This window comes from Salarias fasciatus, chromosome 5 (genome assembly GCF_902148845.1).
Source record: "Salarias fasciatus chromosome 5, fSalaFa1.1, whole genome shotgun sequence".
NCBI lineage: Eukaryota > Metazoa > Chordata > Actinopteri > Blenniiformes > Blenniidae > Salarias > Salarias fasciatus.
Window position 1 is genome coordinate 29,032,982 of NC_043749.1, and position 15,711 is coordinate 29,048,692.

Below are 15,711 nucleotides of genomic sequence, written 5' to 3' on the forward strand. Positions count from 1 at the left end.
ATGAAATGGAAAAATAGTGAATTATCTGAAGATGAAACTTTCCCAGTGACTACAGGCTGATGCTGTTCTACTTACCCAACATTAGGCTACTTCTTGATTACAGCTGCTGGTTTGTGCATCTAAAATAAAGTGGAGTAAATTTGAAATGGCCTGTATTATTAATGCATTACTCTGATCAATAATAAAGTTAACTTTGCTCTCAACACTGCTTCAGACTTACATCAGAATTTGTTGTTTAATTTCTTATTAATAACAACAACATGTAACTCCTGTTTCATTGAATTCATTCACTTTCTCTTATATTTTGACAGGATGTTCAGCGTCAAAAACCTCAGCAGCACCGAATAGAAACAGCACCAAGGAGATGAGTGGACAACCCATAATTCTGCATACAGACCTCATAAAGTACACAATCCACACAAATTCTGTTCCAAGTAAATTTCAGACAACTTCTTTCCTTCTGTAACTGGCTGGTTAGTGGTGATGCCTCACAGCTGTGGCAGGAACCAACGACCAGCTGGGTTGTGTTGGGGGAGGGAATAAATTCGGCGAGCGCACGCTTCCTCCCCCTTGGCACTTCTCTGTGGGAGCAGGTATGTGGCACAGGCTCTGGCTCTGGCTCGGCGTTGGCATATATTAATATTTTCTATTTTGTTTCTTTTTAGGTTCCAGTGTGCGGGTCGGGGCAGCCGAGTTGCCTCTGTTGCCTTGTTTTGTCTTGTTTTATTTTGTTTTTCTTTTTTGTTTATTGCCCTTTTTTCCTTTCTTCTGTTTCTTTCGACTCTGCCCCAGCTGGGTCAGTGCGTTAGCTGGTTGGACTGTTAGGTTGATTTAATTTGGTCTTGGTTGTCTTCTTGGTGTGATTCATTGTAGGAAACACCAGGCAAGGCTCAGGAACAGACCTGTGGGGTGTGCGTTGCTCAGCCGCGTTTTAATCAAGTTGTGTGTCGTTGCGTCTCACCATATTTATCTTTAAGGTGGCGAATATTGTCTGGTTCTGTGCCCACTGGAGTAACAATAAAGTATGTACTTTTTACCCTCTACATAACTGCCTCGACTCCCATTTCTGAGCTGTTCTACATTTCTCTCGGTTACACTTCTAAATATTTAAACAGTTTATATTTCTTCAGAAAGGTACAACAATCAATATTTTGTAGGCTAGTTTATAGTCGGAGTGTTGTGATGTATTTTATGTTATTCCACATATCAGTTTGATTACTAAAGAATATTTTGTTTGGCTGGTTTATATCAGTGATTACTAGCAACCACTTTTTCAATTAATTAGTTGATTGATTGATTGATTTTCTCTTATTAGTTTAATTTTTAATTTTTTAGCTCAGTTAAAAATTAACTGCATTTACCTTGCCTCGTAAACCAGCCCCGCCCACTCCTCATCCACATTTGGATTTTGGAGTTGGGCTGAGTCTGGTAGGAGCCCGTAGAAGAGGATTTCACTCGGTAGTGAAACGGCCGAGCCTATTAGCGTTGCCGCTTTTTGTTTTCAAATTTTTTTGGCTAATTCCGGTGGCTAAACCGGACGTGATGCTATCACTACGCGTAGTGGAGATGACGGACTTTAACTTTAACCATCGTCTGAAAGCTGCAATAAGTAAAGTTAGAGCCAAAATACCAAGAATTACAATAATCAAGCAAGAGCGAGAGTCTGCGCTTGGTGAGTTTCTAACAGAAAAATCGTTTTCGTGTGTCTTTACGTGTTGGGAAGCTCGAGCTAATGAGCTAATGCTAACCCTTAGAGAAGTTAACGCATTTTGATGACATTTTTGTTTTGAAGCGCTGATTGGCTGAAGTACGCTGTCAGTCAAAGGAGTAACCGACACCCCCTGCAAGAAGTTTCTATGGGCTCCTATCCAGACTGAGCCCAACTCCAAATCCAAATGTGGATGAGGAGTGGGCGGGGCTGCTTTACGAGGCTAGCATTTACGCCCTTGTGCATAAAATATAAAAATATGCAATGTTTGATATTGGCTCATCTTATAACCCCAGTCATATTCATCACACCCTGTCAAAAGTGATTTGTGTGAACTGGCACATGTCAGAGAGGCCAAACTGGTTTATTTTCCATATCAATGTTAATGCTATGTTGAAAACTGAAAAATAATCACGTTTGCCGGCATTTTTTGCTTTACATTCTAACTTACAATTAAGCATGTGAATGAAATTATCTTTGTGTTAATAAGTGTCTCACCTTCTCTTATCTTTTAATCTTCTTCTCTGCAAGGATTACATCTATGAGGAGATGAAAGCACGCCCCCCCATGCCAGACTATGGTACTGCAGCACTGATCCATTCCTCTCTTGCTTACAGTCGTTCATTATCAACACTTATACATGTGTAGGACTTAGTAATTGTGTTGAGAAGACTCGCTGCTGCTGAGGCTCACCTGATATGCAGTGATTGCTGCAGATCATAGCATGCTTAGTCATCTACTCATTCCAATCCCATCTTCTGATGGCTTTGCATGTGTTGTTTGTCTTGAGTCGATCACGAGTCGATAGTATTCTGTAAAACTTAGTTTTTTATCAAAACGGTTTGTGAAGCCAACTTCACAGCAAGACACGATCACTGCTCTTCCTGCTCTCTTTCTGCAGTCAACATGCCCATTGGAGCGGCGAGTGACGTAGACGGATGATCTACAGCAAACCTTCCCACAATGCACCCCGTCTCCCTCTATCACACCACCATCAACATTCAGAGGTGCCCTGATCGAGACGCTGATGATTCAAAGATCCACAAGCACGAGTCCTGCCAATATGTGGCTGTAAAGTGTAAAGTGCCATTTCTTCCTCATCATCATCATCATCATCATCATCATCATCATCCTCTTCATCCTCAATCCACAATGAACAAACCCTGACAGTAGTGACAGTTCTGTCAATTTTCTATTTCTATCTTTTTACTTAACGATATCCATTTGTTTTTTTAGAATTTACAGTATATGTATCAGTTCTTTTGAAATTGTATTTTCCAAATTAAGGACAATTTAAAAAAAAGACAAACATTGACTCTATTTTTGTGAATTCCATGACAAATTGAAATTACAACAAATGTTTTCAGTGCTACATTTCTAAACAAATTGGGTTTTTTTCTCTCTGCCTTTTGCACTTTTTTACAAATATGTGCACTTGTATTAGCAATTTGCAATTAGCAATGTATCTGTCTGCATGATGCAATTTTAATTACGTTTGTATGAAAAACTTCTCTTGCTTCACAAAAATCATATTCTGTTTCAGATTTATTGTCAGTTGTAAACATGATTTCATTTTGTTTCATCAAATTCATCAGGACAGAAAAAATAAAGAATATAACTTGTAGTTTGCGGGTGATTCATAAAGCTACACTGCAGCTATATCTAAAAAACTTGGAATATCATGAAAATGCACAACATTTTTTGTCACTCATTTCAAAAAGTAAAACCCAGGCATGACAGTCTCATGACACAGTGAAATATTTCAAGCCTTTATTTCTTGAAGTTTTGATGATGATGGCTTTTAGATAATGAAAACACAAAATGAATTGTCTCAGAAAATTTGAATATTGTGAGATAGTTCAGTTTTGGAAAGTCATGATGTCACATCCTAATCCGCTATTAACTCAAACCACCTGAATGTTTCCTGAGCCTTTAAGTGTCTCAGTCTGGGTCTGAAGGCCACTCAATCCTGGGGAAGACGGCTGCCTCGACAGATGTGCAGAGGACAGTCACTGACACCCTCCACAAGGAGGGGGAGCTGAAAAAGTCATTGCTAAAGCAGCTGTTTGTTCACAGAGAGCTGGACTGAAGCACATTCAGTTGAAAGTTGAGTGGAAGAAAAAATTGTAGTAGGAAAAGGTGAACCAGCAAGAGGGATGAGCGCAGCCTTGAGAGGATTGCAAAGTAAAATCCATTCAAGAATTTGGGGGAGCTTCATAAGGAGTGGACTGAGGCTGGAGTCAGCGCATCAAGAGCCTCTTCACACACGAGGACAGCAGGGCCGAAGCAGAGGAGAAAGCTGCAGCGCATGAGGATGGGAGGGAGGACAGAACAGGGCAGAGGCAGACAACAGGGGAGACCCAGCCGAAGGGGCAGGACCCAGAGGGTCTTATATTCTGATGAGAGTATCTTTAAATTTAAAACGCTGTCACATGGTTCAGGTCGAATTACTGTACATGAGGTGTTAGCTCCCTCTGCCTGTAAGTATTGCAAGCTCTGCTCAGGAAAAGGCTGAGCCGATGAAAATGTCATACCTGCCTCACTGCTTCTTCGTACACACGGCACATAACAACAAGAAATAGGTCAGGCTGGTTCACTGACCACAGTGTTTATGTGCTTGATTGCAGCGAACTGTCCTGACCTGAACCCCTCAGAGAGTCGAGGCCCAACAATGCAGATGACCTGAAGGCTGCCATCAAAGCAACCTGGGCTCCCATTACCATTCCTATCACTGATCTCATGTAATATTTTAATTCTATGAGACACTGACTTTTGGGTTTTCATTATCTGTAAGACATCATCATCAACATTTCAAGAAATAAAGGCTTGAAATGTTTCACTCTGTGTCATGAGCCTATATTGTGTAGGAGTTTGACTTTCTGAAGAGTGACAAAAATATTGAGCATTGTCATGACATTCTAATTTCGTGAGATATGCCTGTAGGTCCTAGAGAGGACAGAGTGCCTCTGTGGGTCAAATGTTTGTTTTTATTGGTTTGTGCAATCCAGAATACAAAGGGCCAATCGCATAATCTAAAATTCATTTAGTGGGTTCAGTGTAAACATAAACCTGCACACAGAGACATATTCTCATCAAAAATGATCCAAACTGAAAACAGCTTAAATCAGGAAATGTTAACAATGTGAAATGTAATTGAAATGTGTGAATCTGATCGTAAGGGTGGTGAGAGGAAGCTGCATGTCCTGGAAAGGCCCAAAGACGACGTTCAAACAGATCGAGAATCGATTTCTTTACTGGAGGAAGAAAAGAAAATGAGAAAGAAAGTCATCTGTGATGCTCTATCAGTCAGTAGGGCTGTAATAAACTTCACTCGTCTTTAATGCTGTCAGGGTTCTTGGGCGGAGCAACTGTGTTCACCACACTGAAACAGCAGCTCAGCGCTGAGTGGAAGAGATAAAAAAAGAAAAAAGACGAGTGGTTTGAAAAAAGAGTGAAACCAGGAACTGGTACCAGTCAGAGAACTGAACATTTCTCATCGATGATTTCAGCAGACAAGATGAACAAAATGAGGACGTTTCACCTTCTCCTGGTCTGCCTGACAGCAGGTAAGAGTCTGATGAGAACCGCTGAGGTGGAATTAACCACAAGGAGAGGAGTCGATTTCAGGACACGTAGCTCAGCTTCAGTTATCGTGCTTTTAGACAAAATATGTGGCTCACACTTCACTCACTCAACAGTTGTCGTGGTTTTTAGACAGTGATAGAGCCGTTGAATGGAATAAAACTAATTTCTATTAAAAAAAAATAGCTTAAACAAATCATTTTACCACAGATTGAACAGATAATACTTTGTGGTTCTTTTTAAAACTCAAATGTTTTTGAAGAGTTTCCATTTTTTTCCTGTCTTGTCACGCGGCGTTTTGCTGATGCTGATCAAACAGGCTGAGAAAGCATAACAGTCAATCGGCTCTAAGTTAAACTCAGTTTTCCTTTGAGAAGTCACTGTTTTGTTCATATTTATCCTACAGATGCGCACTTCAAAATGTTGGGTTAAAAACAGCACAGTCTGGGTGGTTTCCCACCCCAGCGCTGGTTGAACACTGGACAGAACACACACTGGGCTCATTTAACCCAACAAATTGGATTGTTCTCCAGATACATCAATTTGGTTGCTAACATATAATTATTGCTTATTAATGTTAAAACTATTATTATTTTCTTGATTAGATATATTCTCACTCACGTAATGTAACAACAAACAGCGTTAGTCTGAATTTACAGAACACACAAAAGTGTTAAACATCCGATATGCCTTGGGGCAAAGCACAGGGAATTACTGCCTGTCACTGATACCTTACAAAATGTATATTTCTTCATGCTTCCACCTGTTGCAGCAGCAGGACCAGACCAATTGCACAACACCTCTTATTTACAGTCTGACATGAAAACCAACCAAACCTCCCTGAATAACTGGACGACAAGAACACAACAAAAGATAACCACCAAAAATAATATCAACATTGGGACACCGCAATAAACCACAAAATCCTAAATCTTAAATATCCCACCCCATAATGCATTGTTGCACCACCGTCATGGTGGCCACTGCAACAATATAAAAACTCTCACAAAATGTCCACAGAAATTCCCCATAACCTTTATTATACAGGTGGTCTCATGGCCTGGCGAGATAGCTGCATTGACGTTAGCTTGCAGACATACCAATCCATTCCTGAAGCCAGTACTCAACGGTGCTTCACGGACTTAACAACTACAATATTTCTATAATAATACAAAGTTAACTATGTGGTGAAACAACAGTGAGCACATAAGGCTTGTGGGCTTTGTGCAGAGTCGAGTGTCGTCAGATTAGACGAGTGCTCTGAACATAACCAACTGTCGGGGTGGAGTTCGTGGGAGGTGCTTGGTTGCACCTGCCCAAACATCAACCCAAAGTGTTGAGTCGTCCAAACTAAACCAACACAACATTGTAGAAATTATAACCCAACAGCTAATAACTTCATTACCAACAGAAATGATCGAGCGAATTGGGTTCCCAGAATGCCAAGTTCAATGAAAAAAAAAAAAAAAACCATTAAATTAACCAACAGGCTTAACCGAGTGGTTGGGTTGAAAAAACAACCCAGTATTTCTTTCTGTGTGGTTTATGTCAGAAAATTCACCCTAACCCTTTATTACAGTTTTTCACAATAGCTAAAACACATTTCTTGAAACCTCCATCCATTTTCTCAAAACCTTAACCGCAAATCCAAAAATCCAAACTACATTCACAAAACCTCAGACGTTTCTGTCAAAATCAAACTATCACCTCAAAAGCAGTTCTTTTTTTTTTATACTCAAAATGTTTTTTATTTTTTCTTCACAACAAACCAAAAAACAAAAAGAACATATTCAACAGTCACAGTACATAACAGTCGTTGCAATATCTCCATCAATAGACTTCATAGGTTACATCAGGGCGTGTCTCATTGTTTTAACATATGTTTCTTGGACGGAAAGAAACCTAGATAAAGTGATGAGCCATATCTCAAAGGGGGAAGGGAGAAGAAATACCCTTTATGTTTTCATTTTAGACAAAAAAGCTGTCCATTTTGACCATCTTGTGACATACAAATCACCTTTCAGTCGCAGCAGGAGGGTCAGTCTTTCCATCTCGTGGATCTCTTCAATAATTCCAAGCCATTCATCCACTGCAGGGGGGTCAGTCTGTTGCCATTTACGAATAATTGCCTTTTTAGCCGCAACAGTCAAATTTTTTAGAAGGTATTTGTCACTGTTCATCATCCCTGCTGGAATGTCACCCAGATAGAGAGCCAAGCATGATAATGAGATCTGTTTACCAAATAGTTGTTGAAAGGATACATAGATATTTTCCCAAAATACATGAATCCCAGGACAACTCCAAAAGATGTGGAAGTGATTTGCATCAACGTCACTGCAGCCTCTCCAGCATCTTTGTTCTAAATTCTAATTATCTTGTATTTTTTTTAAACTTTATATTATTCCACCCTCCATTATTTTAGAGAAGGTAGTGATTCCTTTTCTTGACCAGAGCCTAAATTTTGGGTCCAAGTGGTTTGGGACAAATCCTGTATCAAAAGCCACCCACCTAAACTGTTTCAACTGGGGCCATAAACAACATTTTTTTAACGAGAGTAAACCAGGTGTGTAGGGAGAAGGCAGTGTAAGGGCACAAATGTTCCTGATATTTTTGCATCAGCTTGTGATCTGCAGTCATAGCTTGAACTGGAATCCCCCTGTCTTCCTTCTCAATCTCTTTCCATTTTGCCTCATAGATGTTGTCCCACCAGAGGACTATTATTCTCAATTGCGCTGCGAGGTAGTAACTCTTAAAGTTAGGGAGTGACATACCTCCTTCTCCTTTTTTCCTAGTCAGTAAACTATATTTCACCCTTGGTTTCTTCCCACCCCAAATGAAGCGAGATATCTGTTTGTCCCACTCTGAAAACTGGCAGGATGGCACCTCCATAGGCAGAGATGTAAACAAATACAACAATCTGGGCAAAATCATCATTTTCACAGCCTCAATCCTAGCACTAAAACTCAATAAAGGAGTTGACCAAGTATTCAGGTCTTCTTTAATCCATTTGTTAACCGGCATATAATTTCTTTTGTATAAATCATCTGGGCAGTGTGTTAACCAAATTCCCAGGTACTTAATTGCTTTCTGAGACCAGTCGATGGGAAGCTCCTGTTTCAGACCTGGGGTTGGAGTGTAGTCAAATGCCAATATCTTTGTTTTTTGGATATTGAGTTTATATCCTGAAAGATTACCAAATTTGGCAAGAAGATCTAACAGGATAGGCAGACAAGTATCAGGGCTGCACACTAACAACAAAATATCGTCCGCATACACATCCATTTTATGTTCCCTGCCTTTCACTATGATTGTATGTTGTCATCTTCTCGTGTTGCTTGCGCTAGTGGTTCTATGTACAGCGCGAAGAGGGTTGGTGAGAGCGGGCAGCCCTGACGTGTAGACCTCTCGATCTTAATACGGTCAGAGAGACCATTTATCGGTCAGACGGCCATTTATCTTGATTCTTGCCATTGGCGCCGAATATAAAGTCTTAATACATTTAACTGATTTCTCATCAAGCCCAAAGCGATCCAGTGCTGCAAACAGGAATCTCCCAACTAACAAAATATCGAAAGCTTTCTCGGCATCCAAACTGACTAATACGGCTTTTGTTTTTCTAATATTTTGTGTTATCTGTAGAGCACGTCTTGTATTATCGTGTGTTTGGCGGCCTCGGACAAAGCCAGTTTGGTCGCTGTCAATTAACTCTGGAATGAAGGAGTCGAGCCTTTTAGACAGGATAGATGCGTACATTTTGTAGTCTTGGTTCAAAATAGATATTGGTCTATAAGAGCTACACAGGACTTTATTCTTACCGTCTTTCGGGAGTACGGAAATGACCGCTTCATTCCACGACGGAGGGGTTGTCATTTTCTCTAGTGTCCAATTGAAAGAATCTAATAATGTGTCTATCGCTTCTTCTTTGAAGACTTTGTACCACTCAGCTGGCAGGCCGTCACTTCCAGGTGATTTATTATTTTTCAATTTATTCAAAATGGAGCCCAGCTCTTCTTTTGTGATTTGTTTTGTTAAGTACTCATTTTGCCGATTTCCAATTGCAGGCAGATCTTGGGAGTTTTGAAAGTAATGAATTTTTTCTTTATCTCAAAAGCAGTTCTAATGTGTTCAAAACCACACTATGCATTCAGATCTTACACACAGCAAGTAAAAACATGCTCACCTCAGATCGTTCATTAGACACTACATGAAATAACTGAGGACACAGCAGCAGTCCACACTCTTAAACCTGCTGGATTATTTTCCCAATCCATTTTCTGGGTAGCCCGAGATTTTGTGCAGATTGGGTCACTTTTACCCCAAATTAGGTGAATTGTGTTGACCCAGCAGAGTGAGTTGATGATTTCGCGGGCTGAAGGGAAGACAAGAATCACCATTTTGAACATTCCTGCAACTCCTTCTCTTTGGGTTTGACAGCCTTGCATGGCAGAGGGCACTTGTGTGTGAATTCTAATTTTTTAAGTAGCCTTCCCAGACCCCCTGATAAATCTTGACCAAGAACGCAGGGCCAAATCTTCAGCCCAAACGGCTGGGTAGAAATAACCCAGCATTGGCTCGGTCCCTTTTGGACCCAGCTCTGGGTCAGTAATTTCACCCAATGTGGGTTATTTTTACAGTAGCCCAGCAGTTTTAAGAGTGTGTAGTGCACAGAACATGTTTATCTTACATATTGGAAATGCATTTACAGTCGCAAAAAAAAAAAAAAGAAAGAAAAAAAAAAGCATCTAAGTCAAAGTGATATCTAAATTCACTGTCATAAAAATAAATACAAACAAACAAAACAAAAGCACACTGCTGCACGATCACAGTCGAGGAGATTCAGTCTCCAGCATCTTGTCTCTGTGCGCACTTGGTCTGATCACAACTTTATAAAATTTGTGTGTTCAGTTTTGAGTTGTTGTGTGTAAAAGATGACAGTTGTGTTGGAGTTGTGTTCACATTTTGCTGCCAGTGAGTACAATTTTGCAAAAATGTGAAATATGTTTAGTGACTGAGAATGTGTCTAAGGTTTTGCAAAAAAGAGCAGATGGGTTTTGCAAATTGAGTGTAGGACCTGAACAGTGTTGAAGTTTTTGCCAAAAGAGTGTTTGATTCAAAAAATGAGTTTCGGCCACTGAGAGTTTGGTTCAGAGAATGGGGTTTGGCGTTTTCGCAATTGTTAAAAACTGTAAAGTCTCATATTTGTCACCTGTCATTTCAAGATGAAAGATTTTGTTGTGGCCAAAAAAAAAAAAAAAATGCCATTCAGAAGACTGTAGCTCAGTCTCACAGGAGAGTGATCAGAGGCTGCTGGTTGTAAACCTCTGTCGCTGCAGGTCTCAGATGATGACTCCCATGAAAAAACATATCCTCAGAGGGTCATGCTAAACAAAAAACAAAATATACATAAGTCAATGATATTGTGCAACAACTTTCTCTTATTTCCAGGTTGTAGAGCTCAATCTAAAGGAAAGGACTGCAGAGAGGGAGAAGTGAAATACACTTGCAACAAGAAAAAGTGTACAATGACTGGTGTGATCCAACAATCTGGTGTCCCGCTGCAGAAAGTGATCATCAAGTATCCTGAAGAAGACAAGCAGAGAAAGAATTCCAACAAATTAGAATTTGAAGTTGGTGAGTAAAATGCTGTCAATGGGAATCAAATTATATGATAAAAAATGTGGATTATTTCTTAATGCCTGTCTGTAAAAACTCTGCTGGAGTCCATCGATCATCCGTCCGTCCTTTATACCTGCTTTATCCAACTTACAAAACACACACACTTGTTCCTTAGTGTGTGGACTGTGGACTTTGAGAAGTGAAGCCAGAGAAAATCCATGAAAACACATTGAGAACATGCAAACTCCAGACGGGAAATCCTCAAGTCTGCTGCTCAACCACAACACTAAATTCCTCCACACAATAAACCCAAAGGCAGCAGTGTAACGCCGTGTTTCCACCAGACATGACGCAAATATTTCGCGCGATGAGATTACATACAAAGTCAATGTAATGACGCAATTGTTGCTTAATCTTGAGCGGCGGGCGGCGAGCGATTCCAGTGAAAAATTTGCGTGCCTGTGGACTTGCACTGCCATTTGCCGCCACCCGCCGCTCAACGATCGTGGCCCACCGCTTCATCGCTTGACGCTCATCGCTCGAGTTGAAATAATTGAACTTTTCAAGCGAATTCGCGCCAGGACAGCCTGTCAGCGCGGAGGTCTTCACGGACCTTTTGATGAAGGGCAAGCAGGGCTCCAACTATGCAGAACAGTTGGCGTGATGCCAAGGCGAGCAGCGTGTGACGTGCGTGATTTCATGTGTTCGCCGCTTCTGGTGGAAACACAGTGTCAGTCTGAAGCAGCACTGGAACCGGCCGTCATTCGGGCGCGGATCCTGCAGAAGACGGTGGAACTCACCGAGCTCAGACCGCCTCCGGAGGGCAGCATGCATCCAGAAGCGATGCCGGCGCCTCGCTGCAGCCAAAGCCGACTTCTCCATGCCAAATACAGAGCAGCGATGGTGGCAGTCAGAGTGTCTCAATCTCAATCTTTATTTGTAAAAGCACTTTCTATATTCATAAAAACAACGCAAAGTGCTGACAAAGTGTAAAAACAGTCATAAAAAACAAAAAAGAGCAAAAACCACACCATCGATCAGTATGCCCACACACACACAAAGAGTGAAAGAGAGAGAGAGAGAGAGACAGACAAACAGACAGACAGCCGGGTGCACACAGGACTGGGGGACAAACATCAGAAGAATCCTGCCCACTGCTGCTGTGCAGGAGACGGTGATGAGGAGGGTTGTGATGTTTCTGCAGGATGTTTTGTTTTGCATATTTGTGCAATAAAACTCGTGCGTCTAGCACGGCGCCATTCCATTTGTTGCATGCAGTCGCGTTCAATGCGTCTGGTGGAGACACAGCGTAAGGAGAAGCCTAAAGCCATGCCAGTTGATCAGAATCCTGGAGAAACCCTGTGTTGAGTTCTCCTGTGTTCTCCCTTGATGACAACAAGCATTTCTTCCGATTGTTCCCTCGTTTGAATCCTTCTGTTAACATCGCTCACCGTGTTTTTCTGGGCCAATCACTGCAACACTCACACAAATGAAATCACAGTCTGCTAGAGCTTGTAATTCAGCATCAGGATCAAAATAAGTCAGTTTCAATGTTTTTCTTTTTGCAGATGATGCCTGTGCGACAGCTTTTCCTCACATTGCTAAAAAAACGAAAACAGCCACCATCGCCTGCAACCTCGCTCATATCATCAATTCCTCGTCCACTGTCCACTTTTTCTGCAAAGTCGGTCATTCTGAATGCAGTCCCAGCCGTGGTGTCAGTATCACACCAACCAGCAGAGGCTTCAACATCACCATACGTCATGTAACTCCAAAAAACCAAGGAGAGTACTGGTGTGGGCTCAAAGAAAACACAAAAATTTCCAGAGAGAACAAGAGTTATTCAGCTGCTCTCAAGAAAATCCTGCTGTTGGTTGAAGGTGAGTGTTTCAGATCTGAAGTCACACCTGATTTAACAGGAAACATCCACAGAATGATGTGACAGAACTCCTGTTTGTCTCCAGATATCAAATACTTTGAAAGATCCCGGACCATCGGTCACAACGTCTCATTCTACTGCAACTACGCAGACTCCCCAGCTGTTGTCGACTCTTTCTCAAAGTTCATCTGTAAGGGAGACGATCCACGCGTGTGTCAGACCATCGTGAACTCCTCAACGCCTGAGAACAAAAGGTTTTCAATGAAAGACGAGAAAGATCAGAGAAATATCATAGTAACCATGAGAGAGCTGACAGTGAAAGACAGCGGGTCGTACTGGTGTGGAGCAGAAACCTCCGACGGAGAAGGCGGGAAAATCTTCTTCAACAGACTCTCTCTGACAGTCGGTGGGTCAACTTATTATTGTAATGACTGACTGTAACTCAGATCCATTCAGCAGTGATCTCTATCAGGACACAGATTACAATAAATACAGTCAATACATGGTGTAAACGGGGCCTCAGGACTTGGCATCCTTGATAGTTCCAGTATGGTTGGTGTGATAGGAGAGTTAGCTTTGTCCCTACAGCTTTCATAAAGGGAGCCTGGGTTTGCTGGTGTTGTTGTTTGGCCTTTAAAAGCTGTGTGGTATTTTGAGAAAGGTGATTCAGCATTTGGCTGGTGAAGTCAGCAGTGCTTATAACAAGACTTGTTTTTGGTTGAGCTTGCCTTGCGGACATGACATCTGAAATAAAACCTGAAACTGTGGCCTCAACTTAATATTTCACAGCCTTAACTTTGCATTTCATGACCACAAAATATTCATTTATGGTGACAAAATACTAATCAGAACACACTAAAAGGGACATTAAAAGGAAATCCTGAGTTATTCATAAGGTAATTAGTTACTCTTTTTCTTCAATAACTCCACATTTCTTTGAAAATAGTAACTAGTAACTGTAACACTGTGCAGAACGGATCTGTGAGGCTGTAAACTGAGCCTGACATTAGTTTAGGAGGAAGTGGTTTGATGCTGAAGGTGCAGAGACAGGAAGAGAGTGTGATCAGCTGTCATGTAACAAAGTTTCAGTTCCTCAGATGACAGGTTTTCATCTTCAGCCCTAATCTCACCATAACTCCCACCCCAGATAAACACTTACTATCATCTTCCCCAGGTGCTCTCTAAGCTCATGTAATCTCCACTGTCCTCCTCCTCTAAACACACTGCCTGAACTCACACACACACACACACACACACACACACACACACACACACACACACACACACACACACACACACACACACACACACACACACTGAGCTCTCTGCTGCTTATCCCACAAATGCACCTGCTGACAAACAATCTGAAAGAGAAACAACAGATTTACAATCGCATTTTGTACCAAACACACAGTTTCTTACTTTTTGTTTAGTTGATGCAGTGAATGAAAACTTTGATTGATTGATTGATTGACTGATTGATTGATTGATTGATTGATTGATTGATTGATTGATTGATTGATTGATTGATTGATTGATTGATTGATTGATTGATTGACTGACTGATTGGTCACATGTGTTTTCTGAGCCTGCACAGTCATCCTCCTCAGCCTCTCCTTTAATCGTGACGACTGAACCTTCTGTGGGGAGTCCCAGTAAGACTGGATCCTTGAACTGCTGAAAAACAACATGCATAACAGAAGATTTTCACCTGGTTTACTGACCCTCTGCATGACTTTCTATCCGCCCAACATGTTGAGTGTGTTCCCTTGTTTCTGTGTTTATCTGTGTGTTTCCTTGTGTGTTTTCCTGTGTTCTTGTGTGATTCTGTGTTTTCCTGATTGTGTTCGTGTGTGTTTCTCTGTTTCTGTGTGTTCCTGTGTTGCAGACGACAGCTCACAGGCCCACATCATTGTGATCATCTGCCTCGTAGTGCTGCTGCTGCTGCTGTTTCTGACCGTTTCAGTCCTCACCTACAAACGTGAGAACACTACTTCCTAATTCTTTCTTACGAGATCACACAAGTCTGCAGTGTGTTTGAACACAGGACCGGCGCGGGCTTCTCAGGCACCCTGGGCAAGCCCGACGCGAGCGCCCCGTGGTAGTGGTGTCGCGGAGAGTTGCGCTGCAAGAGTTGTTGAGAGGGGGGGGGGGGAGGGGAGCGAACCAAGCAGTGCGCTGCTCAAACGGCCGTCACAACGGCGCACCCTGGGCGGTGCGCCTCACGGCCTCATCAGGCGCCCCCCTATGACTCGGCGCCCTCGGCAAGTGCCCCAGATGCCCAGCCTAATCGCCAGCCCTGTTTGAACAGAAAAACACCCAACCTCCTTCCTGTCTCAGAAACATCATCTCCAAGTAACGATGGCTGAGGTGTTAAAAAAAAAACTAAAAAAAAACTGTGAAAGCCACAGAGTTGATGATTATCAATAAATACATCAGCATGAAATGGAAAAGTAATGAGTTATCTAAAGATGAAACTTCCCCAGTGCCTACAGGCTGATGCTGTTCAACTTACCCAACATTCTTGATTACAATCGCTGGTTTGTGCATCTAAAATAAAGTGGAGGAAATTTGAAATGGCCTTAAATTTATTCTCAACACTGCTTCAGACTTACATCAGAATTTGTTTTTTAATTTATTTTGCCAACAATAATAAGTAACTTTTGTTTATTTCATTGAATTCATTCACTTTCTCTTATATTTTGACAGGATGTTCAGCGTCAAAAAACTCAGCAGCACCGAATAGAAACAACACCAAAGAGGTCAGTGGACAACCCATAATTCTGCAAGCCATAATTCTCCTGAAGTACATTATCCACACAAATTCTGTTCCAAGAAATTTCATATAACTTCTTTTTAAATTTACAGAAGTCCTTTTTTTTTGCCATAATATTTTGATGTATTTTAAGTACATAACAATTAGATT

The 15,711-nt window shown here is 41.4% G+C and overlaps 1 protein-coding gene across 6 annotated transcripts in view; it reads left to right on the forward strand.

Moving 5' to 3' along the window:
- The window catches only part of LOC115389257 (CMRF35-like molecule 8), a 29,445-nt gene that overhangs the window by 12,349 nt on the left and 1,385 nt on the right, over positions 1 to 15,711 (forward strand). Inside the window, exons 1-6 of one of the 6 annotated variants that reach the window (XM_030092744.1) lie at positions 5,191 to 5,274; positions 10,736 to 10,921; positions 12,475 to 12,786; positions 12,871 to 13,191; positions 14,674 to 14,766; positions 15,495 to 15,547. In XM_030092744.1, the coding sequence (XP_029948604.1) occupies positions 5,208 to 5,274; positions 10,736 to 10,921; positions 12,475 to 12,786; positions 12,871 to 13,191; positions 14,674 to 14,766; positions 15,495 to 15,547 (1,032 nt within the window). In that variant the 5' untranslated portion in view covers positions 5,191 to 5,207. Of the gene's footprint in view, positions 1 to 311; positions 1,032 to 2,239; positions 2,289 to 2,609; positions 3,267 to 5,190; positions 5,275 to 10,735; positions 10,922 to 12,474; positions 12,787 to 12,870; positions 13,192 to 14,673; positions 14,767 to 15,494; positions 15,548 to 15,711 lie in introns of those variants that run through there. The other 5 variants (XM_030092746.1, XR_003931556.1, XR_003931555.1 and 2 more) reach the window with 5 other exon arrangements.